Below are 27,718 nucleotides of genomic sequence, written 5' to 3'. Positions count from 1 at the left end.
TTATTTTATTCTTATCTATATAAAGGAAAGGAGGCAACTATATACCTCTATAAAAGCATCTAAGAAACTACAAGAAAAACACCTAGCTAAAGGAAAACTTTTCTATAAAAACCTAAAAGCATTAGAGCATGTCCTAGAACCTGCAGCCTGCCCCCCTAAAACTACTACTAAAAGACTAAGCTAATTCCCCTAGAATCTTAACTTAAAGCCTAGGAGAATGTTAGTTTCTATTAGGGAAGAAGGGATTTTAAGGAGAATATACACAGGATACTGTGCTACTAACTACTGCTTTATCTCTGCCTTGTTAGAACCTAACATTTGGCTAAGAGGAGTCTAGTTATAGTATAACACAAGTCCCTAAGGATTAGGAGTTATTAGACTAGGGTAGTTTTCTACTAGGAAGGCCTACTTCCTTAGGTTGTACAGCTCCTCTATTACTATGTTAATAAGGTCTGTAGTAAGGAGATCCTTATTAAGCTTAGCTATAAACCTATTAAAGCAAGCTACAAAAGAGAAGGGACCCTAAGCCCTAACATTTACTCTGTTGTAGTATCTGTTTATCTCTCCTCTAATAAGTTAATGCATAGTCTAATGTGCTATAGAACTATCTTTGTAGATCTATAGGAGATCTCTACTGCTAACAGCTCTTGCTTTATCGATAACTTGCTAGAAGGTTTTCCTAGGGACAGAGAAAGCTGCTCTTCTTCCAGAAGCTATAGCTAGTAATGTAGATTGTGTTATTAATAGCTGTAAGGGATAGATAATAGATTAGCTAATAAATTGGCTAAATAGATAAGAGGTGTGGATTGTAAAGTGGAGGAATAAAAAAGCTGGAAGAAGATGCTTTTTAACAAGCTGAAGCCGAGCATTAGCTACGTAGTAGGTGAATACCTGCTATATTCAGGTAATAGACATCAGAGGTCTTCTTCCACTTAGCTTGAGTCCAATTACTGTTAGTGATTGGACTTAAGCTAAGTGGAAGAAGACCTCTGATTGGCAGGTATATATTGTTATGCAGAGAGAATCTCAAGTGTAAGATTCTCACTTTAGCTATCTGTGTGTGGGAATGCCTTGGCACTAGTCACGTGCACTTTACTAATAGTCAGTCTAATAATCCACAACACTCCCCTATTAGCAGCTGCATTATTACGAGCTGTCTGTTACCTAAATATGGCAGGTATTCACCTACCACGTGGCTAATGCTCGGCTTTAGCTTAATAAAAAGCATCTTCTTCTAGCTTTTTTATTCCTCTACTTTACAATCTACACCTCTTATCTATTTAGCTAATTTATTAGCTAATCTATTATCTATCCCTTATAGCTATTAATAATACAATCTACATTACTAGCTATAGCTTCTGGAAGAAGAGCAGCTTTCTCTGTCCCTAGGAAAACCTTCTAGTAAGTTATTAATAAAGCAAGAGCTGTTAGTAGTAGAGATCTCCTATAGATCTACAAAGATAGTTCTATAGCATATTAGACTATGTATTAATTTATTAGAGGAGAGATAAATAGACACTACAATAGAGTAAATGTTAGGGCTTAGGGTCCCTTCTCTTTTGTAGCTTGCTTTAATAGGTTTATAGCTAAGCTTAATAAGGATCTCCTTACTATAGACCTTATTAACATAGTAATAGAGGAGCTGTACAACCTAAGGGAGTAGGCCTTCCTAGTAGAAAACTACCCTAGTCTAACAACTCCTAATCCTTAGGGATTTGTGTTATGCTATAACTAGACTCCTCTTAGCTAAATGTTAAGCTCTAACAAGGTAGAGATAAAGTAGTAGTTAGTAGCATAGTATCCTGTGTATGTTCTCCTTAAAATCCCTTCTTCCCTAATAGAAACTAACATTCTCCTAGGCTTTAAGTTAAGATTCTAGGGGAATTAGCTTAGTCTTTTGGTAGTAGTCTAGGGGGGCAGGCTGCAGGTTCTAGGACATGCTCTAATGCTTTTGGGTTTTTATAGAAAAGTTTTCCTTTAGCTAGGTGTTTTTCTTATAGTTTCTTAGATACTTTTGTAGAGGTGTGTAGTTGCCTCCTTTCCTTTGTACAGATAAGAATAAAATAAGTGTTCTAAGTGTTGTGCTTCTTAGTTTTGTGACAAATAAAATAGTGTAATTCTAGGGAGGGAATCCTTCTTAGGTAGGAATGCAGGTACTAAGGCATAAATTTAAGAGCAATTTCCCTCTTCTTATTAAGGGCTAGTTGGTCTAGTAGTATGATTTCTAACTATAAATCAGAAGGTTATAGGTTTAATTCCTGTATCAGCCTCTTATTTTATGCGACTATGTTAGGATGTGTTCCTCTTATGCTCGCACGAGATGCTCTTTTTAGTGGACGCCTACATTAGAGGATAGTGTTTAGGGATTTTGGTTTTGTTAGACAGTCTGTAAGCTGCATATCTGTCCTTACAAACTCTACCTTAATACTCCCCTTGTTATGTTGCTCTCTGCAGTAATAGTTCCTAAGAGAGACATGTCTTAATCTTTTAGAGTTAGCATAGTTTTCCACAAGGCTAATAGCTGATTAATTGTCTACTTTAATAAGGATAGTAGAAATGCTTTTGGCCTAGGTAAAGGGCTAGAGCTTATTAATAAGATTCCTTACCTAATTTACTTCTCTTGTTGCCTTAGTAAGAGAGAGGTACTCTGCCTTAGTGCTAGATAGCACTACTTCTTTCTGCAGTTAAGATCTCTAGACAACTAGGCCTCCTACAATTTTAAAGAGCATTCCTAAGGTAGACCTAGATATGCTAGGATTACTAGCAAAGTTAGAGTCTAAGAATGCTTTAATCTAAATTTGCTCCTTAGTTTTCCTATATATAAGGCACTTGTTAATTGTGCCTGCAACATATCTCTAGATATGTTTAGCTGCCTAAACATACAAAGGTCCTAGGTTCTAAAGGAACCTTGCATAGTAGTTAACAGCAAAACTAATATCTGGTCTAGTATAGTTTAACAGATGTTGCAGTTCCCTAATAATCTTGTTAAAGAGATTATAGTCCTCCTTTGTTCTCTTATCCTGGAGGGGTTTAAGGAGGGTGTTAAGGGGGTACTTAACACTCTTTGCATTGCTAAGACTATGTCCTTAAAGTTTGTCTCTAGAATAGTGTTCCTAAGAGACAGACATAGAGCTATCTTTCCCTTCCTTTAGGTAAAGTCTAAGAAAGACATTAGTATTAACAACCTTAATTGTGTACTTCTGCTCTAATCCCTTAATTAGCTTGTTAATCTTATAGTCTAACTATCTAAAGATCTGGAAGTTATCTACATAAAGGAGAACAAGGATGCCTTTCCCTTAAAAGAGGCAAGCATTACTAACAGTTCTTAACAGACCAAGCTTTTAGAGAGTGTCTACAGCATCGTAGTGCTAGAGAGCAGCTACCTGCTTAAGCCTATATAGTCCTTTCTTAACATGTATAATGTACTTGTAGGCATCTTTCTTAAAGAGATAAGCTCCCTCTAGTAGCTTAATAAAGATCTGCTTATCTAGGTTTGGATTTAGGAATGTAGTCTTAATATTAACTTGTCTCCTCTTCTAGCTAAAGTTAACTAAGAGGGACAGAAGTATTCTCCCTGTTGCAGCTCTTAGGGTAGGAGCAAAGGTATTAACATAGTTAAGTCCCTTCCTTTATGTAAATCCCCTAGCTGTCTATCTAGCCTTGTACTTCTCTACAGTTCTATCTAGGAGCACCTTAATCTTAAAGACCTATTTCCTTATAAGAGGGACTCTCCCCTTAGGGAGGGTGCTAACGAGTTTCTATTTAAGGCATCCTGTAGACTTAAGTAACTTAGCTTCCTTAATAATAGCTTTCTCCTATTCCTTATAGTTAGATCTAGAGAGAGCTTCCTTAACTGTCTTAGGATTAGATAGATTAGGATTTGTTGCTTTAAGTCCTATCTTCTAGATCTTGCTGTAGTCTTTTCTTACAACTGATCTTCTACTTCTTAAGAGTCTGAATGTGCCTAAGCTTTTAGGACTTACTTTATTGCCTAATTTCTTAGGTCTCTTAGGGCTTCTCCCTACTTTCCTCTTTCCTGTAATATAAATGTCTAGGAAGGGAGTTATAGTATAATCTTAGAGGTCTTCCCTTTTAGGGCAATTCTCTACTAATGCTTAATATTGTAGCTGTGTTAATAAGGCATTAGCCTGCTCCTAGAATCCCTTAGGACTTCCTTAGAATCCCTTAGGACTTCCTGTTTCCTTAGAAACATGCTCCCCCTAAGCTAGCTAGGAGGCTTCTTTATGCTTAGTAGCCTCTAGCTAATTAGGCTTAGACTGCTTGTGTTAGTTATCCTAGGACTGTATGTCCTAACCTAATGTTTGCTCCCCCTAAGATGTTAAAAGGGAGGCTTAGTTTCTCTCTCTCTGTATAGTATTAAACATGTTCTCTACTTCTTAAAGATAAGAAGTAGTAAGAGGTTAGGCATCTTGCCCTTAGGCATCCTAGCCCTAATCTTGATCCTTAGTGTAGATAGCATAGACTTCCTGTTCTGTAGTAATAGGTTGTATTAGTTGCAGGAAACTCTCCCCCTAGAAGTCTAGGGCAGTAGGTATTGTGCTATATACCTTATCCTTATTATGTGTTATATAAGGAGAGGTTATAATCTTGTGCTGAAACCTAGTAAGGGTAGATGGTTCAAACTTCTAAACTATATAGTTAGTTAAAGTATTCTCCTAGAATCCTAGATTCTAGTATTTCTCTACTTTAGGATAGAACTTCTATAAATTAGGTCTCCCCTAATTATGCAGATATGCTCTGTATCTAAATCTCCTAACCTTTGTTAGATTAATATATAGAGTTCTAGCATTAAGATCTTAATTAAATTCCTAAAGAGGAATCTTGTTAGTTAACAGGCATACTAGCCTATTAGTAAGGAAGATTGCATATGCAACTGCAAAACTCTAGAGAGGGAGAGGTAGGCCAGAGTTAATTATTATTGCTCTTGCCTTGTTAAGGATAACCTTGTTAGATAATTCTACAATTCTATTCTGCTTAGGAGTATAGGGAGCTAAGAAATCCTATCTTAGTCCCTTATTCTCTGCAAATGTAATTAGATTATTGTTGTTAAACTCTCCTCCTCTATCTAAGAACTAGATCTTAACTATCTTTTTGTACTAGTTAAATATCTTAGTAGTCTATTTCTTAATAATTTATGCAGCTTATAATTTGAGCTTGCAGAAGATGGCCTATCTCCTTCTTAACTTTGCATTAGTAATTATAAGGATGTACTTACATCTAAAGATGTCTAGTAGAAAGATTAGTCCTATAATGTTAATATAGACCTTATCTAATAAGGATTAAGGTGTTGGTCTTAGAGTTCTTAACACTACTCTCTATAACCTTGCAAGCTTACATAGCTTATAGTACTTAAGTGTAGATGTATTAATCTGCTTAAGTCCTTAGACTTAAGCCTTTGTTGCACTAAGAATCTTGTTCCCTACATAGCCTAGTCTCTAGTGCTATCTTGTTATGTTAGCCTTAGGCATAGCAAAGGCTGGATAGGACATGTTCCTATTAGTTGTAGAAGCAACTTTGGTACTCCCCTTAGGGAGAGAGACAGTTGCATTCTAGAGGATTAGAACATTATAAGTGGACTAAACCTTACCTATCTTCTTGTCATTCCTTAGAATGTATAAAGATAGCCTGTCTAGGTGGACCTTACACTTTAGCTAGAGAGTCTCTACTAAGATAAGGTTGTGATTAGAGTTAGGAGAGTATAATACATCTTGTAAGGTAATGTTTAACTTATTCCCCTTGTACTTTATTATAATCCTCACACTTCCTAAGTATATAACTATGCTTTGTCTAATAGCTTAAGAGAACCTAATTAGGGTTTCTAGGGGTTTAAGGTCTAAGAACTAGGACTTGTTGTTAAAGAAGTAGTTTGTTTGTTTGTTTTGTTTGTTTGTTCCATTTACGTCCTTTCGGAGTCCAAGACTATGTAGGACGGCCTTGTAAGCAAGGCAGTAGATCTATTTACAATCAAATTCTTTCGGTATTCTTTGACCTTAGGGGAAACCCCGTGCCTAAGGCAAAATGCCAAAGGACTTTAAAAGCAGCGCAAAACAAAGGAAATCAAACGAGTGTTGCAGCCCAAGGCTGCAGAATTTTCGCGCCAAGCTTTTGCAGAATTTTCAGCGGATCCTTCCGCTTCGCACACACGCTACGAATTCGAAAGAGGTGCAGAAGCAGCTGTCCAACTCGCTGCCTTCTCTTGTCCTCAATATGCCTTTGTGGAACTATATGCCGCCTTCTAGCGCATATAGCTACGTAGGTTGATCGCAGAGTTGTAGATTCCACCGAGTTCTAGCTCTTTGAAGTGCATGTATAGACATGCGATTTCGATTCGGATTTCGAGGAGGTGCGCGTATAGGGCAGAGTGGACTGCTTCTTTCTTCTTCTCGATCGTAGCGTAGAGGGCTATTCGTTCGAATCGTGCTGTTGTTCTGTTGTAGCTCGTGTTTCGAGGCGGATTTCGAGAAGGATTTCGGGCGGATTCGAGAGGTTTTCGTGCTTGTGTTTCGAGGCGGATTTCGAGAAGGATTTCGGGCGGATTCGAGAGGTTTTCGAGGAGGTTTCTTCCAGACTGTCTTAGTTTCCCTTCCAAGGAAGGTACTTACGACGGCCACCGCGTGAAGGTGCAGTCTGTTCGGCCGTCTTAAAGAAGTAGTATAATATACTAGAATCCTAGACAATAGTGTTACTCCTTTGTATTCTAGCGGTAGTAATTGCTGCTCCTGCAAATAAGCTGTCTAAATTAGAGCCTAAGCCTGCATTAGAAGAAGAGATAGGCTTAATTGCTGCAGCACCCTTTCCTCCCTTCTTATTATATCTCTTGCTCTTGTCTTAGGACTTCTTCTTGTCCTTGTTAGATCCTCCTTTTCCTCTGTGTACCTAGGACTTTAGGGCCTTGTTAGGGTACTTCTTAAAGCAATCTGCATTTGTGTGGATATAATAGGTACACTTAGTACACTAATTATTATCTACTGCAGTACCCCTAAATCCTCCTACTGTCCTCTATGTCTGTAGAGGAGGTTCCTTAATTAATAAGGTAATTAGCTCTTTAAGAGTTGTGTTCTTAATATAATAGGATTGTCTCTAGCTTCTTAGGTATTCTAGATAGTAGAGGCCCTAGATAAAGAACAGCCTAATCTGCTTATTACTAAAGGTAAGCTTTAAGACTAGAATGCTCTTAGACCTAGAGTATTGTTCTGTTACAGAGATGTACTTGTAATGCTACTTCTAGAAGTCCTTATAGTACTTCTAAGTGTTTGTTCCTTAGATCTTAATGTTGCTAATTCTAAGAATCCTTAGGCTGTTATAAATGTTTATAGTTACAACAGGCCTATAGGTAGCTATAATAGTATTATACAGTTCCTTAGCTGTCTTCTCTGTATCCCTAAAGTTAGGCCTTAGAGATTAGTTAATCCTTTTGCTAACAATCCCGTATGTAATTAGGTTATGCTTATGCTAGACTTAGAGAGGAGTTAGTCTTAGTCCACTAGTTAGAATAGGTTCTGTTACTAGAGTGTCCCCTCCTTCTTTTTAGGAAGGAGTTAGAGCCTGGGAGGATAAAGTAGTACTCTCCTTAGTTAGTAGAGAGGGATATCTAACTTTAATTCCTAGCTTTAGTTAGGCAGGGCACTAGGGAATGTTATAAAAGACATAGCCTAACACCTCCTTGTCTATAAGGGCTGCTTTAAGCATCCTTAACTAGTCTGAGAAGTTGCTTCCCTTTCTTAGGACTTTATTCTCCTTCGCAGTCTTGAACTTATTAGCCTGCATTACGGCTGTTGTTATAACTAGCTCTTTCTCGGCTCGCTAGTCAACTGTCTAAATAGTGTACAGTAAGGTTCTAGTAGCTGCGCTTAGAACAGACAATTCTTCCTTAAGTGTGTAGTAGTTACGCCGGGCTTATAACCTGTTATAATTAGACTTAAGCTAAGTAGAAGAAGACCTCTGATTAGCAGGTATATATTGTTATGCAGAGAGAATCTTAAGTGTAAGATTCTTACTTTAGCTATCTGTGTGTAGGAATGCCTTGGCACTAGTCACGTGCACTTCACTGATGGTCAGTCTGATGATCCACAACAATCCATGGATCATCCCGTTACCTCACGGCCACTCTCATTCTCCTTTCCTCAAACTCTCCCTCTACAGACATGTTTTGGGGACACATCCTGCCACAGAGTCAGCGCTTGCATCACTCTGTGATGGAACCGGCACATTGGCGCTCCTCACGACCAAGATGTTGCCTTCGTGGTACAGTACACGCTCCGTCGCCTTGCCATTTTTCGAGAACGTCAGGCAGAACTTCAGCGGACCGCCCACGACATGTAAGTATCGAGGATTGTGCATCGATGTTCCTGCTTCCTCCAAACCGCAGTTGAGCATTACGCGGTCAATCGGTCCTCGGAGCATGTCTTGTCTTTGACATACAATTGATCACTCTTCCGTCCCTACCCTTCGTCTCATACTCGAAGATACATTTCGCACCTCGACTTTCTCGCCTTCAACATGACCTACCAAATCAGACAACCACAAGTCCCAGGCCTCAGCCATAAAAAGCGCTGCTGGAAACAAGCATGGCACACGCTTCCCCACGATGAACGGGCACAATTGCGGCAAAAATACAACAACGATAAGAAAGCGTACTTAGCGGCCTTCCGCTTGGACGGGACCGATCAAGAAGCAATGTTCTTCCTTGGTATGGCAGCTTTCGTCCGATTCGAGACCCAACTTTTGAGGAGCCTTCAGTCCCGCCACTACGAGCAGCGGGCGCAGCTGGCTTGCGCAGATACGATTCATTCTATTGTTCGGAACTATCGATTGCCAGACGTGGTTTTCATAGCGATTGATTTCGAAGGAGACGTTCACGACGGCAAAGGGGTGACGGAGCTTGGGCTGGCAAGACTAGATATGCAGCATCTTGAGCAAGGCATTCGAGGCAGTAACATTGCCACAGCGGGTCGCAAACGCCGGAACTACCTCTTCGACAACTACATGCGGATCGATATTGCGCAACTTCCGAAGACGATCGCCGAGAGCCTCAGTGGAGATGAGCAGATTGTCCTCGTTGGTCATGGCATAGCAGCCGAATTACTTTGGATGAAGAAGCTTGGTGTGCCTGTCGAGGACCTGAAGAGTGTGGTTGGAAGTAAGCACAACCTGGTCGCACTCTTGCATATAAGGAATTGTTGCTAACGTCCGACTCTATAGTGATCGATACAACACGTCTTGCTCGCGAAGTCTCCAGCCGTGAACTGTCTCTTCAAAACGTGATGAACGCCGTCAGTATTCCGTATGAGAGGAACACATTTCACTGCGGTGGAAACGATGCATTTTATACGATGCAGGTGTTTCTTGCGCTGCTGATTCGGAGGGCGGAAGAAGAAATGCCAGACGATGGTGGATTCGAAGGCAGTGTCTATGCTACATTGAGAGAGATGGCTTGGAGAGCGGCTCCGTTGAAGAGGGATGTCAGGAGGATGATGGATGAGAGTCGGGAGGAAGAGGAGTTCGGTGGTTTTGGGGGTCTGTTTGGGGAGGAGAGCGGGTAAGGAGTGGGAGCAGATCAAGGTGACGTCCATCGTTGAAGACAGCGATGGCTACCTGCACGTCTGCCAAGTTACCTATCCTTGTTTTCGAAATGTTTCAAGCCATACGGTAATTACTACGGTAGTGTCTGAGGCAGCTCTCGTTCTTCCTGGACATCTCGTTTCAACAGGACTCCGACATTCGTTTCAAGTCCCCTCGACTTCGCTGTAAGCAAACCTCACTTATGCATGATCTCAGGTCACACGCTTGACTGAAGTGTCGTCTGGTTGCACCTTGATGATACTACCAGAGTCCTCGCTGCAAGCTAGACCTCTCTAGCCTCTGGAGGGGGTTTGTCTACAAGGATATGACCTTACAACGCATCTATTTAAGACATTTTGACAATGCTTCCCACATTTTCTGACCGCCCTTCTCTTCCACCGTTCGTAATTGTTCGGCGACACTTCAAATCACCGCAAAGAGCATCATCTTCTCCTCTCCCTTGGACATGGCATCTTCCGACCGGGCTGAAAGTGACCAAACGCCATTATTACCCGAATCAGCAGAAGCGGCAATATCGCAGCATCCGCTATTCTCACGAAGACGACGGGTTCTGCTCATCTTGTCCGCTTCCATCTTTCTCGCCGATTTCGGCGTCGTTCTGGCTTTCGCACCCAACATCGCGATCTACGAAGCCGCCATTTGCAGGCAGACGCACAACCACCCTTCGCCAACAGCGTGCAAGTCGTCCGCAGTCCAGAGCGAGCTCGCGCTCATTACTGGAATAAAGGACACCTTCGGTCAAGTCCCTGGAGTCCTGTTGGCGCTGCCATACGGTTTCACCGCGGACCGCATTGGTCGTCGGCCAATCCTCCTTCTCTGCTTCACTGCCATGATACTTGAAGAAGCCGCCTGTCGTCTCATCGCTGCATCGGCAGGGCGGATTCCTCTGCGAGTTCTTTGGGCCGCGCCCGCAATGCAGGTACTCGGCGGAGGGCCACAAGTTTTGACCTCAATGTCATACGCCATGTTGACGGATGTCTTCAGTCCGGATGAACGGTACCACGCATGCGGACCTCGACACAAAAATGATCGCTGACTTGCGCAAAGAGCTTTAGTCTACTATCAGCTCGCTGCTGTAGTCCTCATCGGCGAAATCTTAGCGCCGATTGCCAGTGCTGCGCTGATGTGGCGCTTCGGCCCTTGGGTGCCTTCCCTGACTGGACTCTCGCTGATAGTCCTCGGTGCGAGTATCGCGGGTCTCCTGCCTGAGACTATGAGCGTCTCCTCGCCGTCTGCATGTCCTGCTCTGGCGACCCACATCCCCGAGGGAGAGGTCTCTGCACCCCTGGGTACCAAATCCACGTGGATGAACACGGTCAAATCTAGAATCCAAAATATGCGGACCTCGAAGTCCATACCGAGCAACATTATTTGCATGCTGGCTGCTTTCGCACTCGGACATACCGCTCCTCAATCGGTTCAACTCGTCGTGCAGTACGCCTCCTTGCGGTTCTCGTGGAGCATAGCGCAGGCCGGCTTGTTACTCACGCTGAAGAGCATAGTGACCCTGATCATCATGCTCCTGGTCCTGCCTCAACTATCAAAGATAGTTGTAAGACGCAGATCCGCATCCGCCAGAGACTATCGGGTCTCCCAGATTAGCGTGTGGACTCTCTTCATCGGGGCAGGCGTGATGGCCTCAGCTGCACATGCGACTGTGTTTGCGCTCGGGCTTGGCATATTGGCTGCTGGCTGGGGCTACTACTCTGCACTTCGCAGCTTCGCAGTTGCGTTGGTGAAGCCTACGCAGATTGCTACCATCAACACCGCGATTGCGATGGCGTCAAGCCTTGGTACGATGCTTGCCGGTCCGATTTTAGCCATGGCGTTCCGACGGGGAATTCGCTCTGACGGAGTCGCAATGGGTTTGCCGTACGCGGTCGAAGCTGTGTTGTTACTAGCAGCATGCTGTTTCCTGCAGTGTATTCACCAGCCAGGCGCATTTCACCATAGGGTTTGAAGGCCGAGGGGGACATTAGAACAGGATCAAACTGTTTCGGAGGCAGGAAAGAGGTAATACAGATCGTAGTGTGCTGATTGTCTTTCTACAGCTCATACAAGACCACCTCAATCGTTCCCGGTCCTTTACGACAGCGCCCGTGGACGTCTTCATCGTGGATGAAGGCACCTTCCAGGGTCTCCGAGCTAGAGGTTGTGACCGTACAGCGTTTGAGCGCCTCGGAAGGATCACCGCAAATGTCCAGAGGCTAGCAGCCGGATCACAGGGAGGTAGCAGAAGCCCGGACGAGGCCTTGGCGGCCCTTTGGTTCCCTTCTGCGGAGGTCTTCTTCAGATGCACGGTCCCTCACTGAATGAATTCAACAATGGCCCGTGCTAAGTAACTTTCGGGGCGTAGGACATCCCACAAGGACCATAGCGACCCACTGCCGGTCGAGGTCGTCGTCGTGATTTCAAGTGCTGACGTGCGCGGGCGGAAGCGGGCTCCTTGACCGGTCCCGTTCCTGGCTTCCTTGCCGATCCAATAACGTTGATAGCCATCACAATGGGGGCTACGAGTCTGCGGCACAGCAACAGAGTGAAGAAGCCTTTATGCAGAAAGAGACCCAAGGCTGAGACGTGAGCAGCTTCCCGACTACTGCGGTTGCAAATCAAGGACACTAGGTCGACTCGCTCGCATGCACACTCGCTGAGAAGGCAACGCTCGATCGAATAATCCAACAAAGCCGTGGATGATAAGCTTCCAGAACTACCCGAGCCCCCCACGATGGCGCCCCGCAAATCTGATCGAATGGCAGCTCCGCCAAGCCGGGGAAGCCTAGACCGAGCCACTCAAGCATTTGTTCAGAAGTTGCACAGCATCTGGCATCAGCAAGGACCGCTATCCGACTACACCGACCTCCGGAACGCCTTGTTGTCGCAGCGCGATCAGGTCGATACTCGCATAGTCACGTTATGCTCCGTCACCAAGCTTGCCTGTCCAGCTGCTGTCGAAAGCGACATCGGTTGGCAGGAAGTGTTCAAGCTCGCCAATTAGATCGAAGACGATGGTAGCAAACGCAGGAATGCCAACGAGACCAATCGCCTCCGGAGTCTTGCTTTCGTATCGACACTATGGTCGCCTCAAGTCGTCCTCTACTATGGCTGGCATAAGGCCGGGCAGGTCCAGATGAGCGCTATTCGGGTTTGCGCCACGCAGTACCCTCGTTTCAAAGAAGATCTATGTCCCCGTCTCAACATTGTTCTCATCGAGCGGCATCGCGAGGGACTCACGGATCGTCGACGGAAAACCCTCGATCAGGCTCCTGTGCAGCCACTACGGGATCTGAACCCGCAGCTACTCGCATCGGTCACTCCGGACCAGGACGTTGTACAACAGTGGGTCACGAATGTAGATGGCAACGTTGCTATCGATGAAATCGGCACACTACTCAACGAGGCTCGGCCAAAGCACTACCATATGTACCTATTACAGATCGACCGCCATGGTCTGGTTGCCGCCCGGGAAAGCTCCTGCACGTCAGCTGTCGCAGCTTTTTCGATATCAGCTCACCAGGGACTCGCTCTTGACGAGAATCCTGACTTCGGTGAGTCTAGAAGCGGACAGATCCGTGCCGAAGCCGCGAGCGAAACGGATGAGCAGTCGCCGCACATCACTCTGAGAGATGATGAATCTTCGCCGCGCGATCCCGTGCCAGATGGTCCTGAAACGAGGATCTTCAACTATGCGTCAGCAACGTGTGAGCCTGCTTCTCCCACGCCAGCTCCGCAGTCGAACAGCTTGTCTGCGTCCGGCGAAGAGGACTCTTCATGTCCGCAATTCAGCCACTTCCGCGATTCATTCTTCGGGCGTGGTCCTGAACCGCACGCGGAAACATGCCGGCATCTGAAATACGGTACCGAAGGACCGAATAGTCCAGGCCACGTGCTCCGTCGAGCCGCGACCAGGTGTGCGTCCAGTACGACGGACAGTACCGGCGAGCCGCGACCCAGTAGTCAGAGGAGCTCAATCTTGCCTACAGCCGGTGATACCTCTGCGCTGCTTGGAGACGGGCAAATTACCGAGCCAAGCTCAACTACCAGTTCCCCGTGCTCTGACCGCAACACGACGGACGGGCTTTGCACCTTTTCCCACATCGCGACGGCTGAGCAATACACAAATCCGCCAACTCCAGGAGGTGAGATATTTGGCGACGTGGTCATGGGTGAAATCGACCTAGAGCAACAGTTTTCAACCTTGGAGCATGACGGAGTGCTTCGTGCCGAAGGGTACTCTTTGAGCCATACCGAAGCTGACGCCATGCTACATCAGCCTGATATTCAGGCCACAGCAACGATGCCAGCGAATTCAAAGGATCGCTACTGTATCGCAAGTCTCTTGGGCGACGACCTGGTAGGCGCTGTGAGCGAAAAACAACAACGGGCAGATTGGCTCGATAATGGTGCCCAACCAGCCATCATATTCGCCCAGCCGGGATGTAAAGTTTCTCCCGGCCATAGCCATGGGCGATCGGAACTGGAAGCCGATGTGTTATACTACACTTCTGAGCAATTCGTTGCAGCCGCTCAAAATGGCCAGGTCTTCCGCAAACCGGTCGTCATAAAGGAACGATTCTCCGATATCAACATGCATACCGCTGCTTCCTTGGCGCTACAACTGCAGGACAGATCTCCAAGACTGACGCTCGAACCCCGAAGGCTCAACAACGAGCTACAACCAGCTCGAGCAAGCCTTGAAAACCTTGCTGATAGTCTTCGGACGGGAACGCCATGGGATTTTGCAGCGGCGATAAGAATTCGAAACATCATCAAGTGCCAGCGACCGCTTTTCACTATGCTCCCCAGGTTCCGCCTGCTTGAGTGTCTTGTCGAACGAGATCAAGGTTTTGCTGGCGAGGATCGAGTCGAGCTTGGTAGTCCGGGACTACCCCGAATGGAAGATTGTTTGAGCTTTGACATTTGTATTCCGAGTGGCAACTGCTCGGATGTGCATACGAATGGCGCAAACGGAACGTGGCTTCGAGTTCTGGATGGTACTATAATCTGGATGTTTGTTCCAGAGGACGCCATGGAAGCAGAATGGTCGCGCTTCGCAAGTCAGCAAGGAGGCGAATGGCAACCGGCCGGCAAGCAAAGGTTGCTCTTCTTGGAGCAGGACGATGTACTGTTATTGCCACCGGGACTGAAGATCGTGCAAGCTATGTACTCCTCGACTACGGCTGTACTGGAAGGCGGGCTATTGTGGGATGAGCTGGGTATTATGCAAACACTGGGCTGCATCAGCTGGGCTCTTGAAAATGGTCTCAGTACTTCCATGCAGAGCGTCATCTCATCCTATCTGCCCCGTCTAGTTGAGGAATTGGTGGCCCTAGTCACCGAGCAGCCGGATCGCTTTCGTTGTCATTTGCCGCAAGGACAATCCCTTGACGACTTTATGCAGCATGTCTCATACATCAAGTCGCTGGGATGCAGCTGCGACGCGTTCAATTGTGAGGGGTCCACGATGTGCCCATGCGAGCGAGCTGGGCATTCTTGTACTGCCTGGTGCACAGGACACTCGGCCGGGTCTGGATGTGCGCGACGGCGCAACACAAGTCCTGACGATTACGACTTGTCAGAATTCATGCATATTTGACTTTGCGATCAATCGATACAATTTCCTTCTGATGCCGTCAAGTTTGCGTACCATCAACACCCGCGATGCTTTGAAGGCTGCTAGAGCTGTTCAGCGGTTCTGTGGTCTACCAACGAGCTTCATATCCCTTTCCTTTGCGAATGGGATGTCGTGCCCTGTTTTCTTGGGGCTCTCATTGGCCCGCCAGAGATAAGTGGGCAGCAGGGATCGGCCCATGACCTGAGGTCGGCAGCAACGTTACCGTCTATGGAAATGTCCCAGGATCGATGCAGCCTTTGTTTTACATCTCCTCTCCACACGAACCTTTCATGACCTGCATCATCTTTGGCACTGCCTCCGGCAACTACAGCGACTGAAGGCCCCAAGGACCAAGACGAGAACGGTCAGCAAACTATCTGGAACGTCGCACCATATGGCCATTCCTATGGCCATTGCACTCGGCTCCTGCTTTTGCATGTTTCTCATCACGCCGAGTCTGGTTGATGTGTGGGAGGTGCATTGGCGACCCGATGACCAGAATGATTGCAAAAATAGTCAACGCTTTCTGCTGTCATCCTGTTGCGTCGTAGCCGCCGGAGCATTCTTCGTATCAGTCTACTTGACAGCCTGGACAAGTTTCGGTATTGCGTGGTTGGATCCGGTAGCTCGAGTACGTCAACCAACAGCGATCACAGCGAATATGTGCTTACCTCATCGATGAGCAGGCCTTGGTGTGTCTACAGTGTATCATCTGCGCACTCGTCGGACGGACAAACAGGATCCATCACCACGGCTTCGTTATTGCAGCCTCTTGCTTGCTGACGATCATTATCCAAGGAACGGTATTCTATGCTTCAATCGAAGCCCGCGTAAGCGATTCGTCGCTCAGTCGTATGGACCTTGGCATGTCACTGGTGCAAGGTACATCGTCACTATACATTGGCTTGGCATGTACTTGTCTTCCTCAGGGAGCGCAGAGGCTCAGTGAGGGGCGGGAAGTCGAACCCGAAGCCGTGGGGACGCTCTTGCAGAAGTATCTTGCCGTTGACCTACACAATCGATGTCTGCTGACTCCAAGACGCCAGATTGACCTTTGCCTGGGTCGAGCCTCTGCTCAAATGTTCCGGGAATGACGTACGACTTGAAGTGTCAGACCTACACGCCTTGGAGTGTGGTACAGCTGTGTCACTCCTGCAACTTCACCTCGAAACGATCAGGTCTTTCGCTCGGGAGCCCCTTTGGAAGTCTCTTTTCAGATCCCACCGACCTTTGTTCTTCTTACAATGGGTGCTCACCGCTGCCATGAGTGTTCTTTCTTTTTTGCCTCAGATCTGCATCTATAACCTACTTCGACTGCTGGAACAGGGGGGATCAGTCGGTGCTAATAAGGACCTCTTGTGGATCTGGGCCATTTCGCTCGGAATATGCTCTTTGAGCGTTCAAGTTTTGGGTCCACAGTTCGTGAGCTTCCAGAAACATCAAACATTGCAAAAGCTGATAATCTCAGAATGATGTACCTCACCTTTGCGAAGATCGAGATCTATGTTCGGGCTCAGCTGTCGGCGCTGATTTTCGAGAAAGCCTTGAGGCTAGACGATGAGAAGGGCGCTGCGGAGAATACTTCTCCTTCGCTCGGCGATGCTCCCGTCTTGACATCGCTGGACGACAGTGGAGATGAAGATGAAGACGGAGGTAGCGACAGTGTGCCGCTCATGAGACTGGGCCGCCAGAAGGCCGAAGACCTTTCCGGCCGGAAACGCCACACGGAGACGAAACCGGAAGTATCCAAGACTGCTCAGCAGGTTCTCAATCTCGTTGCAGTGGATACTATGCGCGTTGCTGAGATTGCTTCTCGTCAACATGTGTTCCTCGGGAGCTTTCTCACATTTGTCCTGGCTTTAGTGTTCCTGGTACGCTTAGTCGGCTGGGTCAGCTTTGCACTCGGCCTGCTTGGACCTCTTGTGATCATCCCTTTGAACATGAAGGCATCCCAAGCATATGGCAGAGCGCAAGGGGGGCTTATGCGGAGCCGGGACGTAAAGCTTCGCACCCTGAGTGAAATCCTGCATGGCATTAAGCAGATCAAATTCACGGCCACCGAGACGCGATGGGAGACCAAGATGACGGGCCTTCGCGACATAGAGTTGAAAGAGCAACGCAAGACTTTCGTCTGGGCAACGGTGTTGAGGTTCCTCTTTCAGTCTAGCCCAATCGTTTTGGCAATGATCACGCTATCAGTGTATGCGCTGCTCAACGGTTCGCTATCAGCATCGGTCGCATTCACGGCGCTAGGAATCTTTGGTAATTTGGAGTTCAGCATAAGCGTACTCCCGATGGCGGTCATGCAGGTGTCCGCTGGTCTTGTCAGCGGTGAGCGGATTGGCACATTCCTTGAGATGCCAGAGAAGAAGCCGAGCACAGTCCCGGGTGACTGCATACGTTTTCAACAAGCCACAATCAAGTGGCCAGGTGGAGGACATTCTTCATTCCGGCTGCGGGAAATCGACGCAACATTTCCACGTCATGCCCTCAGGTCTACACAACGCTTGACATCACAGATATACAGTATGCTGACCAAATTGCAGCCTGGTTTGTGGTCAAAGCGGAAGCGGCAAGAGTCTACTGCTCGCTGCTCTTATCGGGGAAGCTGAAGTGAAGCGAGGTAGCATCACTATGCCGCAGCTTGAAACGAGAACAGACAATGCGTCAATGGCAGCCAACCCAGAACATTGGATCCAAGAAGGTTCTGTGGCATATGTGTCTCAAATACCGTGGATCGAGAATGCAAATATTCAAAGCAACATACTTTTCGGCTTACCACTGGACGTGAACAGGTACCGAGCGGTTCTGCAAGGTGCAGCACTGCTCCCTGATTTGCAAAATCTTCCCGACGGCGACCTGACGGAGATCGGAGCCCAAGGCTTGAACCTCAGCGGAGGGCAACGCTGGCGTCTGACCTTCGCTCGAGCGCTGTATTCTCGAGCGGAAATATTGGTGCTCGACGACATCTTCAGCGCCGTGGATGCTCATGTTGGTGCTCAATTGTTGGAGACTCTCATGGGCGAGCTTTGTCTGGCCCGAACGAGGATCCTGGCCACGCATCATGCCGCCCAGTGTCTAGACAAAGCATCCTGTGCCATATTTCTCAACCCGGACGGATCCGTCGATCGTCTCGCCGAGCAAACGATGGAACCCACGAAGTACGTACCTCGTACAAAGCCGCAAATGAAAGAAGAGGTCAGTCCAGTCTGGGGCGAGACCTCGGACGGAGCATCAAAACGTCCAGTCCTGAAGTTCGTGCAAGACGAGGCTCGAGAAGAAGGCGCGGTTAAGTGGAGGACGTACTACGCATACATCAAGGCATCCGGCGGCGTGGCTGCTTGGGTACTGGCAACATTGCTAGTAGCATTGTCTCAGTTCACCCTACTCAGTCGTGTGTGGTGGATCAAGCAGTGGACCTCCTCTCAACCCCCAGTTGGCCCATCTGTTGCTTCTTCCTCAGAGCAATTGAAAGCCCGACCCCACGGCACGGCTTTCTATCTTGCCATGTACGTGGGCATCTCGCTATGTGCTGCTCTGATGGAGGCCGGGAAGTGCGCCTACGTTTATACCTCGACTCTTCGGGGCTCTCGGACGCTCTTCCGCAAAATGCTTCACACGGTGCTCCGTGCAAAGCTCAGATGGCTGGATACCACACCTTCGGGTCGCATCGTGAATCGCTTCACCGCGGACTTTGCGCTGATCGACACAAAGCTTCCCGGCGATACCCACACACTGCTGTCGGCGACTTTTGCTCTTACTGTGGTATCTACTGCATGTCTGGCGGTCTCAGCTTATGTTTCGATTTGCGTGGTAATGATATCGCTGCTCAGTTTGTACTGGACGAGAAGATATCTGCCTGCTGCAAGGGAAATTCGACAGCTTGAAGCTATAGCTAAGTCTCCCATGCTGGAGCTTTGCGAGACGAGCCTGATAGGACTGGGTGTGATACGGGCGTTCGGTGCTCCCAAGCGATATTTACGGCAAATGTGCCGCCTGGTCGACGACTACAGCAGTATCGGACAATCAGCGCATCTCCTCGGCCAATGGCTCTCGCTACGCATAGGCGTTCTGGGCGCTCTGTATACCTTGGTCGTTGCATTGGTCGTTGCCGCAGTGCCTGACATCGAAGTGTCGTTGGCGGGCCTGGCATTAGTCTTCGTCGGCGAGTTCGGGAAGAGCACGGAAGAAGCGGTTCGTCGGTACTCCATGCTACATCTGGATATGAGCTCAACCGAACGCATTCTAGAGTATGCCGACATGGACTCTGAGCAAGATACCGCCACTGTACACCTGCCATCCTGCTGGCCTTCTCACGGACAGATATCTTTCCAGGGCGTCTCTGCTTCGTACGCTTTCGGTTTGCCTCCGGTCCTCCGGGGTCTGACCTTTCACGTCGACCCCCAACAACGCATCGGCATAGCTGGCCGCACCGGTGCAGGGAAGTCGTCCCTGGCTCTTGCGCTGTTCCGCTTCATGGAGCTTTCAAGTGGTACCATCTCCGTCGACGGCATTGACGTTTCGCGGATCAGTCTGCATGATCTCCGCTCAAGCATGTTCATTGTTCCTCAGGATCCGGTGCTTTTTGTCGGAAATATCCGCAGCAACCTAGATCCCCTGGGTGATCACACGGACGACGAGCTGCTGGAAAGTCTAAGGAAAGTCTTTCTCGCCTCATCGTCTGATACGAGGGACGGTCACCACATCAACATCTTCAACAACCTGGACTCGCAACTGTCGGAGAGAGGATTGAACATCTCTCAAGGTCAGCGTCAACTCCTTTGCCTTGCGCGAGCGACGCTGATGCAACCGAGGATCATGGTCCTCGACGAGGCCACCAGTGCCGTTGACCACGACACTGATCGACGCATCCAGATGAGCATTCGTGCTTCGTTTCCGGACACCACGCTTCTTGTAATAGCGCATCGCCTCAGCACAGTGGTCGACTTTGACCGCATACTGGTCATGGAAGACGGTCAAATTGTCGAACATGGAGAGCCGAAAGCGCTCTATCGCGCTGGAGGCTTGTTTCGCGGCCTTGTTGACAGCAGTAGTGACGCCGAACGAGTTCGGGACATTCTTTCGGACAACTGATTTGAATCAATTTGCTAGAACTAGCGGTCAACAAATTTTCGTGTCGATGCGTTACATATCAGCTCTCTCAACTTTTCAAGGCGCCATGGCTTGTTGCAGGCATACCTTATGCCGAAGAAAACACCACGGCACTAGCCTTCTGGCATCTCGAATCGATACTTGTTGTGCGGTGCCCCGAGACTTCCATTAGTATGGACCGCTCGTTCGCCCGGCTTCAAAGCACGCTCAAGAATCCATTCCCGGACAGCAGCAAGATCAACGCAAGGACGCTCTTTGCCAGGCAGAGAAAGAGGAACATCACTATCTTCGCCCCAGTGAAAACTGTTGATGGTCACATCTGCCCGACATGTTACCGATTCACGGATGAAGTAGAGGCAATGATCTATGCGCTGTGAGTGATCTCTTCGTTTGGAGGGAGCACAGGGTCGACATACCAAGATGCCCTTCCTTGCCATGAAGTTCGTCGATAGTATGAGCTCTTGCATAGTTGCGCTTGATCCACTCGATACAGTGAAGAGCATGGTACACGCTCAAGCTGGCTAGATACCCACCATGCTCAAGCGTGACCGCGTCGTTCACGGCTTCATCATCGAGAGAAAGGTCCTCTGCCGTTGCTCGGAAGACTTCCGCCCGCATCAAATCGTCCCAAGCATCCTCTAGCTCTGGCCTCGATTCTCCAGCATACATCCCACCAGCGGTCTCACTGTATGGCCGTTGAACGCATCTCACGACTCTGTCGGCGGTTGCTAGAAGCTGTCAGCAAGAGTAAGAGCATCGAGTGAATTCGGTATCGAAGCACCTGATACGTACACCCAGGTGTGTTGAAACAGCTTCTTCTTTGTGCCTGGATATGCAGAGTGTTGATCATGAGGAGGATGTTCAGTACAAGAATTGACAAATTGCCCAGCGAGACACCCAAGATGAGCCATGGTCTCTTGCGTGGAGATCTTGGAGCCGTCACTGGCTTTTCGGTCGTCGCGTCGTGGTCGTTGCCACCTAGAAATGGTAATTTCTCCTGCATATGTCTCTCGCAAGTCAGGTCTTGTCGTTGATGCACTTCTTCCGCAGACTTGTGTTCTTCAGACATGCTATGCCGTGAGCTTGTTGTCTTTGTTGCGCCTGCTCCTGCCAAGCGACAATCAATAGCCCTGGACCTAGTTGAATCAGATTTCCGCCTTCACAATAAGACTTTCCCCAAGAAGCTCTTCGGAATGTCCTCCAGCCTTGTCAGGGGTTCACAGCTCATGTGCCACCGCTACTAGCTATCTCGACCACGGCAGTTGACTGCTGCAGCTTGCCATGATGCAATGGACGTTCCAAACAGACCTCGACCCGGCCTATCTGGATCGGTAGACGAAACATATAAGTCCTTCTCCCAACTCTCACACAAGAAACCTTTTCTACTCGATACAACGACAGACACCGCCTTCCGGACGAAGCATCAGGATGTATACCAAGAAGATCCTCCTCGTCGTGGCATCGACAGTGGTGACTTCTCAATGTCTGCCTATTGTGAAGGCGAACATCAGCCGTCCGTACTATGCTACCACAATCGCGACGAGTACTGACTCTTTGCAGCCTTGTTCGAGAGACACGATGGCGATGATGCTGCGGTCTACGCCTACGCCCCGAGCAAGCGCACCGACGATGGCGACGACGCTGCGGTCTACGCCTACGCCCCGAGCAAGCGCACCGACGATGGCGACGACGCTGCGGTCTACGCCTACGCCCCGAGCAAGCGCACCGACGATGGCGACGATGCTGCGGTCTACGCCTACGCCCCGAGCAAGCGCACCGATGATGGCGACGACGCTGCGGTCTACGCCTACGCCCCGAGCAAGTAGTAGCATCCGGAATGTGGGCAGCGTTCAGCCACGCTGCTTATTTTGATCTGATAAAGATCAAGAAAGACCAACGGGACGCTGCAGCAATCTTACGAGCTTCTTTATCGGGCAAGAATTTGAGAAATTGCGAGATCGTAATGGTTTGCACACCGTCTGTTCACTCCTTCATCGCTTCGAGACCATTCATAGTGTGCTACGAAATCTCTCTTGAAGTCCCATTCCAGGTGCCGTGGCTCGATGTCGTGTGACTCGTGAATCGTTTCTCGTGACCGGGTTTGTCTACCCTTTCCAAACATTATAAGCTGTGCTGGACATCGTTCATGCAAAGCTCCCGTCGCCATACATACTCCGGCTTATACTGTTAGCCGAAGATGACGATTTGTCGGGAGCAAATGGACCTCTAGTCCGAGTCTATGCTTAGGTGTGCTCCTTCCACTTGATCTGCATGGGCGTTACACTTCCCGCGCTCTGTACATTCCTAAAGACAAATTGTTGCTTTCCATCTCTCTCTACGTTGCGTCTCCACTCTAACTTTTATGGCAGCTTCAGCCATGTATCCCAAGCGCCAACAAGCGAACTATGTGCCCATAGCCAACGATGAAGGAGATTTACAAGAAAACCATGAACTTCCAAGCATTCAAGACTACCGACGTTGCTCGCCCTCCTACACTACTCTGTATGTGTTCTTTGTGTTCACATCCTGTGCGATGGGTCTGTTGGGATTTTTAGCCGGACGGTTTGAGGCGATGTTAAAACCTCCTGAACGGGCAGGATTGTTGGGTGAGGAGACTCGTAGTATCATGGTCTGGACTTGACCCCACTGACGAGATCACAGAACTGGTGGGAAGTGTAAAGAAGACGCTCGTCTATGACCGAAGATTCTCGAGCGCACCGTCAAATGAGACCGAGAAGGCTTGGATGGGGCTCTTTCCGGGTACGTGAAAGTAGTGCTGTATTTCAACTTCACAGGCATCCTCTTGTACTGACACTTGGAGCAGATGGTCTTGGCTTCGTCCAGCATCCCATAGTCTCCCCCGAAATCTCCGCGATAGCAGTGTTCCACTCTCTGCACTGCCTTGTAAGTATTCAAGACAGGTTTTTCTTTGTTCTCACCATGCTGATGCGGAGCATTCAGCATGCGATTCACGGGGGATACTACAAAGCTGTATCGATGCATCTGAACAAGAGGCAGCAGGGGAACCACCACGATGCCAGTGACGGCGTGTCAGCGTCACACGAGGACCACCAAGATCCTGCACACCTGAGGCATTGCTTCGATTATTTGCGACAATCGCTCATGTGTAGGTCATGGACTGAGCTTTATATGGACGAGCGGACCTAACGCAAGTTGCATAGGTGGTGCTGATACCAACATCGAGCCCATGGACAAGGAATTAAAGGGTGTAACAGGCTGGGGTTACCAACGCACGTGTAGAGACTACGATGCAGTGGTAGCCTGGGCAAGTGAGAACAAGATGGGGAACACGACAATGATATAATGCTATCACTGTACAAGCACCGTCTGTAATTCGAGGAAGGGCACGTCGAACATCGATTGGACTATGCGTGCCACACTGTCATTATGGTAGAACTAGCTTCTCCCAAGCGGGCTCATTCTCCGCTACGCAATTGTTTCTGGCATGGCCGAATGCCGTATCGGCTATCTTTTGCCATATCGCACTTTGATCTAGCATCATTTGTGGCGTGTAGAACATGCGACAGTCTGCAGCTTGATACACAAAATGTGCAGGAACATCGTGGCCAGGTAGGATAGCGTCTCGCACGTTCATCAGCGCCAGGGAGGTTCGAAACTGCCATAGATTGTTGTACTTTCCAAGCGCCGTGGAGCGGTAATGGTCGGCGGTGTGTAGAAACTGGAATCGAAATGGGATTTGGGCTTTGTGGAAGATCGAGAGCCAGGTTTGATCATTCGCGCCTTTGACGCCGCCCACCGCTTGGATACGCTCCATGTTCGGCCGTCCTCCGAGAGCGATGGTCTTGACTTTTCCCTGAGTCGACATGAGCTCAACGAAGATAGAACAAGTGCTGGCACAATAGCCATCTGTCACTATCACAATGTTCTCCGGTCGAAAAGGAGCAGTCTTCCCGGAGGTGAGGTTGGATCGGTTCAGATACCCAGAAACATATATTCCACCGCTGTTATCCGGTGTGAGGATATCGGTCATGTTCCAGCGCAGAACGCTCGTGAAATTGTCCGAATTGTGGACGTGAGGACCGTACTTGGTCGCCCAGTCCGGAAACGACTCGTACGATTGCGAGACATCTGTCTGGTAGTTCAACGAGGACGATAGAAGCTGTCTTGCGGTTGCATTACTCCCAAGAGAGCGAGGTACACGGTTGGCGTACTCGCTGACCTCTCGGCCGATGAGGTCGAATGCTTCATGGGCACGAAATCGGCTCGCACCGTACGGGAGAATTGAAGGGAAGAGCTGTTTGAACAAGTCGTAGCCTTGGAGTACGGTACCGCCAGCGTTTGCCGAAAGATCAATGATAAGCTTAGTCTTCCCTTCGGCCGTGGCAAGGGCCAAAAATTGTGTATTGACGGCTTGGAAGGGCAGTTCATCTTCCTTGGGATCCACAAAAGACTGGACGCTTAACACTGCTACATCTTTGTATACCTCATCCTTGAGGAAGTAGCCGGAGTTGAGGTTATTCATCTCGCAGAGAACTGGTACGGGATAACCGGGCGCAATCGAAGTCGGGTTGGCCGTTACCGAGGAAGAAGATCCAAGTATAGTAGGAGTAGGGGCCTTCTTAGTCCTGTTTTCCGCGGCCTGACCTGCATCCTGCACATTACTCGCATTCGGGATAAAATGCTGACGGTAGATGTCTTCCCCTGAGCGTATATTGTTAAAGGACACATGCACGGAAGCGAAGTTCTGACTGGAAATGGTAGTACCATTGGCGAAGGTCAGCGTTGTCAGTGGTCCTGGATAGACCCAACGTCCCCGACCGCCACCGCAGAACGTCCCGTTGCCTGAGCCCTTTGCGCCGAGAGAGACCTGTGCAGCACTGAAGAATACATTGTTATAGAGGGCATCCTTGTCTTGCAGACCTCCGTAAGAGGCCCAGTCGAGTAGGAACTGTGTAGCATCTCTTCCATTGATCATCACGACTCGATCCGGCGGAGTCGCCCCTTCTTCAATCCGTGATATGTCCTGCAAAGCGTAAATGGCGGGCAACGCCGTTCCGTCTAGTGACACGGACACCAAGGGGATGCTCCTGCCAAAAGTCATAATCCCACTAATGACGTCCGGCAAGAAAATGAAATGGCCATCATGGGCGGCTTGAAACGCGGTGTAAATCGCCCACCCAAAGTGATATTCGCTGTCGTACTCGCCCCGACGAGCCTGGCTGTACATGGCCTCAAACACGGCCCAGAAATCGTAAGGCGGTTGAACCTTCTGCTCATAATCGGGCGGAGGATCTTTGACATATGCGAGGGTGGTCTGCCAGTCGATGTAGGGTCGCATAGAGTCGAGCAATTGCACTGCCGCGCTCGAATTGAATGGTATGCTCGTGAGGCAATCGTAGCCCAGCTTTGCAGGAATCCTCACAGCTTGATCAGAGCTCGTGATGTTGAGGTCAGCGGTGAGGAGTGCAATCTCAGCGCATGGTGTCATCGACGTCGACATCAGGTGCGCTGGGTCACTTGAGAACAGTGGAGGACTGGCGCTCGGCGAGACGATCGTCGGCCTGAAGATACACGGATCGTTCCAAAAAATGGTCTCATCGTTCCAGCCCGGTGATGCAGAGACCATTGGAATCAAGCCCGCGCCCAGCAAAAGACGCATAGCAGTCTAGCTTGGGGTATGCTGTGAGCGCTGTCAAAGCAGGATCTGTGTACTTGGATACACTACCTTGGGTGGAGGGTGGAGCAAAGTGCCACGGCAAGATGCCATTATACCCACCTGCAATCGTCCATACACGAACACCCAGTCGGACGGCCGCCCTGCCGGCCTAGTGCTAAGGCTCGTGGGATGCATGGCGTCCAAATACGTACCTAGGTAGATGGTGCCTGTGGACCTCACCTAGACTGGAATGAAATAGGTAAGCACGGGTACGTCGAGGTTGCCTGAGGCAACAACATTATAAACCTCATCTGCGTCACCTCCCTCACCACATCTCACACCTCAACACACACCCCGACTCACAGAACCGAAACCTTCCACGAAAGCACTGCAGGATACGATCGCAGGGCCATGAGCGCAGCAAAGAGATGGAAGCTTCACTGCGCGGGTGGATCTATTGGACAGCTGGGCCAAGTGGCGACGTGTCCTCAGTCTTCGTACGCAGCCTTGAGCCGTTGTTGGTGATACTCGATGGCACTCATCGCTTTGTACAGCGCGGGGCGGCTGGGAGACAGGAAGTGTGGGAGAGGACCCACAGATGATTCTCGGTCTGCCTTGCAGAAGAATGCAATCGAGTATCGATCGGAAACCCGTCCAGCTTCCACATCTTTCAGATGGGGTGGGATCGAGACCTGGTGCAGACCTGCCGATAGCTCGTTGTTGGTCCAGCGTTGAAGCGTCTCGCTGATGTTGGTCACCATCTCGCGCGAGGTCTCTGGCAGTACAGGCACAAAGGCATTTGACGTCGCGCGATCCTCGATCTCCAGCCCGCCACACATGTCTTGGAAAAGCAGAGTGATCACTCCCAAGTCAAAGTGTGGCCAAATCCGCTTCGTCGAGCCGTTCTTCAGTACCTCCACGTCCGTTGCCGGATAATGCAAAAGGCGGAATTCACTCGCCGTATTGTACAGGCGACGTGAAAGCGATCCGAACGGAACGTCCAGCCCCAGTTCCAGGGCTTCGAGGACCTTTATCGTTACCTCCGCGAAGCGCTCGAAGTGCTCTTCCATGACTGGTCGGAAGTTGGCGATATAGCCTGGATCGAGCCACCGATTCGGGAACTTCGCATCGTTGGGCGCGCCCATGTCGAAATGCTCCTGCGCGCGTGAAATCAGTCTGACGAAACGCTCTCAGTCTACTCCGCCTGCAACGCACCCTGCAGTCTGATGCATTTTTGCTGAGAGCTCCGCTGCCGAACTCTTTCGCAAACAGTCTTGCCGCGTTTTCGGCTCCCACTCGAGACCAACCTCGCTGCGGATCAGGGCCAGCGACATGAGCGATGCTGTTCTTGACTCCCTCTGGCAGCGCGAAGAATGCCTTGCTCTGAAAGTAGGCTCATTAGCTTCGTCTTATTCGACACGTACTTGTAAGGCTCGAACGCACCAGCTCGAACAATTGGACTATCTCTTCATCGATTATGCCATGATTGATCAGCACCGCGAATCCTGTACGCCTGTAGTCCTCGACAAGGTCCATGGCAAATCGTTTTCGCTGCTCATCATTCCCATCTGTGAAGCAGAGCAGATCTCTTCGTTCGAGAGCCATGGCAGTGACGAGTCACGAGTGTCTTGTCGCGGAGGAGCAAACTCAAGGTGGTAGCTCTGTCCTACCCCTCGACCCGATGCAAGGTTGCTTGCCAAACTAGTCTATATCTGGTGTCAGTGCTGGCCAGGCTTGCTCTGCTCTTTCGAGAT

The 27,718-nt window shown here is 48.9% G+C and overlaps 6 protein-coding genes across 6 annotated transcripts; 3 read left to right on the top strand and 3 right to left on the bottom strand.

Annotated features, from left to right (window-relative positions):
• Positions 1-10,123: 10,123 nt before the first annotated feature.
• Positions 10,124-11,509, top strand: MYCGRDRAFT_23761 (uncharacterized protein; the record flags this gene model as incomplete). Its single annotated transcript, XM_003855625.1, has 2 exons — positions 10,124-10,599; positions 10,651-11,509. Coding segments are annotated over 2 exons (1,335 nt in total), but the record flags the coding sequence as incomplete, so codon positions are not given.
• A 4,111-nt stretch (positions 11,510-15,620) lies between these two features.
• On the top strand, positions 15,621-20,308 carry MYCGRDRAFT_219660 (putative ABC transporter; the record flags this gene model as incomplete). Its single annotated transcript, XM_003855626.1, has 6 exons — positions 15,621-15,782; positions 15,862-16,208; positions 16,261-16,632; positions 16,683-16,867; positions 16,958-17,708; positions 17,761-20,308. The coding sequence occupies 6 exons, from the start codon at positions 15,621-15,623 to the stop codon at positions 20,306-20,308; spliced, it is 4,365 nt and encodes a 1,454-aa protein (XP_003855674.1).
• A 131-nt stretch (positions 20,309-20,439) lies between these two features.
• Positions 20,440-20,995, bottom strand: MYCGRDRAFT_35535 (uncharacterized protein; the record flags this gene model as incomplete). The annotated part of the gene is made up of 2 exons (XM_003854785.1): positions 20,440-20,690; positions 20,743-20,995. The coding sequence occupies 2 exons, from the start codon at positions 20,993-20,995 to the stop codon at positions 20,440-20,442; spliced, it is 504 nt and encodes a 167-aa protein (XP_003854833.1).
• Positions 20,996-21,754: 759 nt separating this feature from the next.
• Positions 21,755-23,494, top strand: MYCGRDRAFT_90561 (uncharacterized protein; the record flags this gene model as incomplete). Its single annotated transcript, XM_003855627.1, has 5 exons — positions 21,755-21,839; positions 22,696-22,863; positions 22,988-23,086; positions 23,151-23,230; positions 23,288-23,494. 5 exons carry the CDS (start codon positions 21,755-21,757, stop codon positions 23,492-23,494), a joined length of 639 nt encoding a protein of 212 aa, XP_003855675.1.
• A 238-nt stretch (positions 23,495-23,732) lies between these two features.
• MYCGRDRAFT_36449 (uncharacterized protein) lies at positions 23,733-25,796 on the bottom strand (the record flags this gene model as incomplete). Its single annotated transcript, XM_003854784.1, has 1 exon — positions 23,733-25,796. The coding sequence occupies one exon, from the start codon at positions 25,794-25,796 to the stop codon at positions 23,733-23,735; it is 2,064 nt and encodes a 687-aa protein (XP_003854832.1).
• Positions 25,797-26,317: 521 nt separating this feature from the next.
• On the bottom strand, positions 26,318-27,569 carry MYCGRDRAFT_68036 (uncharacterized protein; the record flags this gene model as incomplete). The annotated part of the gene is made up of 3 exons (XM_003854783.1): positions 26,318-27,121; positions 27,180-27,347; positions 27,408-27,569. 3 exons carry the CDS (start codon positions 27,567-27,569, stop codon positions 26,453-26,455), a joined length of 999 nt encoding a protein of 332 aa, XP_003854831.1.
• Between the last annotated feature and the right edge of the window lie 149 nt (positions 27,570-27,718).

The sequence above is a fragment of the Zymoseptoria tritici genome, chromosome 2 (genome assembly GCF_000219625.1).
Source record: "Zymoseptoria tritici IPO323 chromosome 2, whole genome shotgun sequence".
NCBI lineage: Eukaryota > Fungi > Ascomycota > Dothideomycetes > Mycosphaerellales > Mycosphaerellaceae > Zymoseptoria > Zymoseptoria tritici.
This window is presented reverse-complemented; position numbering and strand designations above follow the sequence as displayed.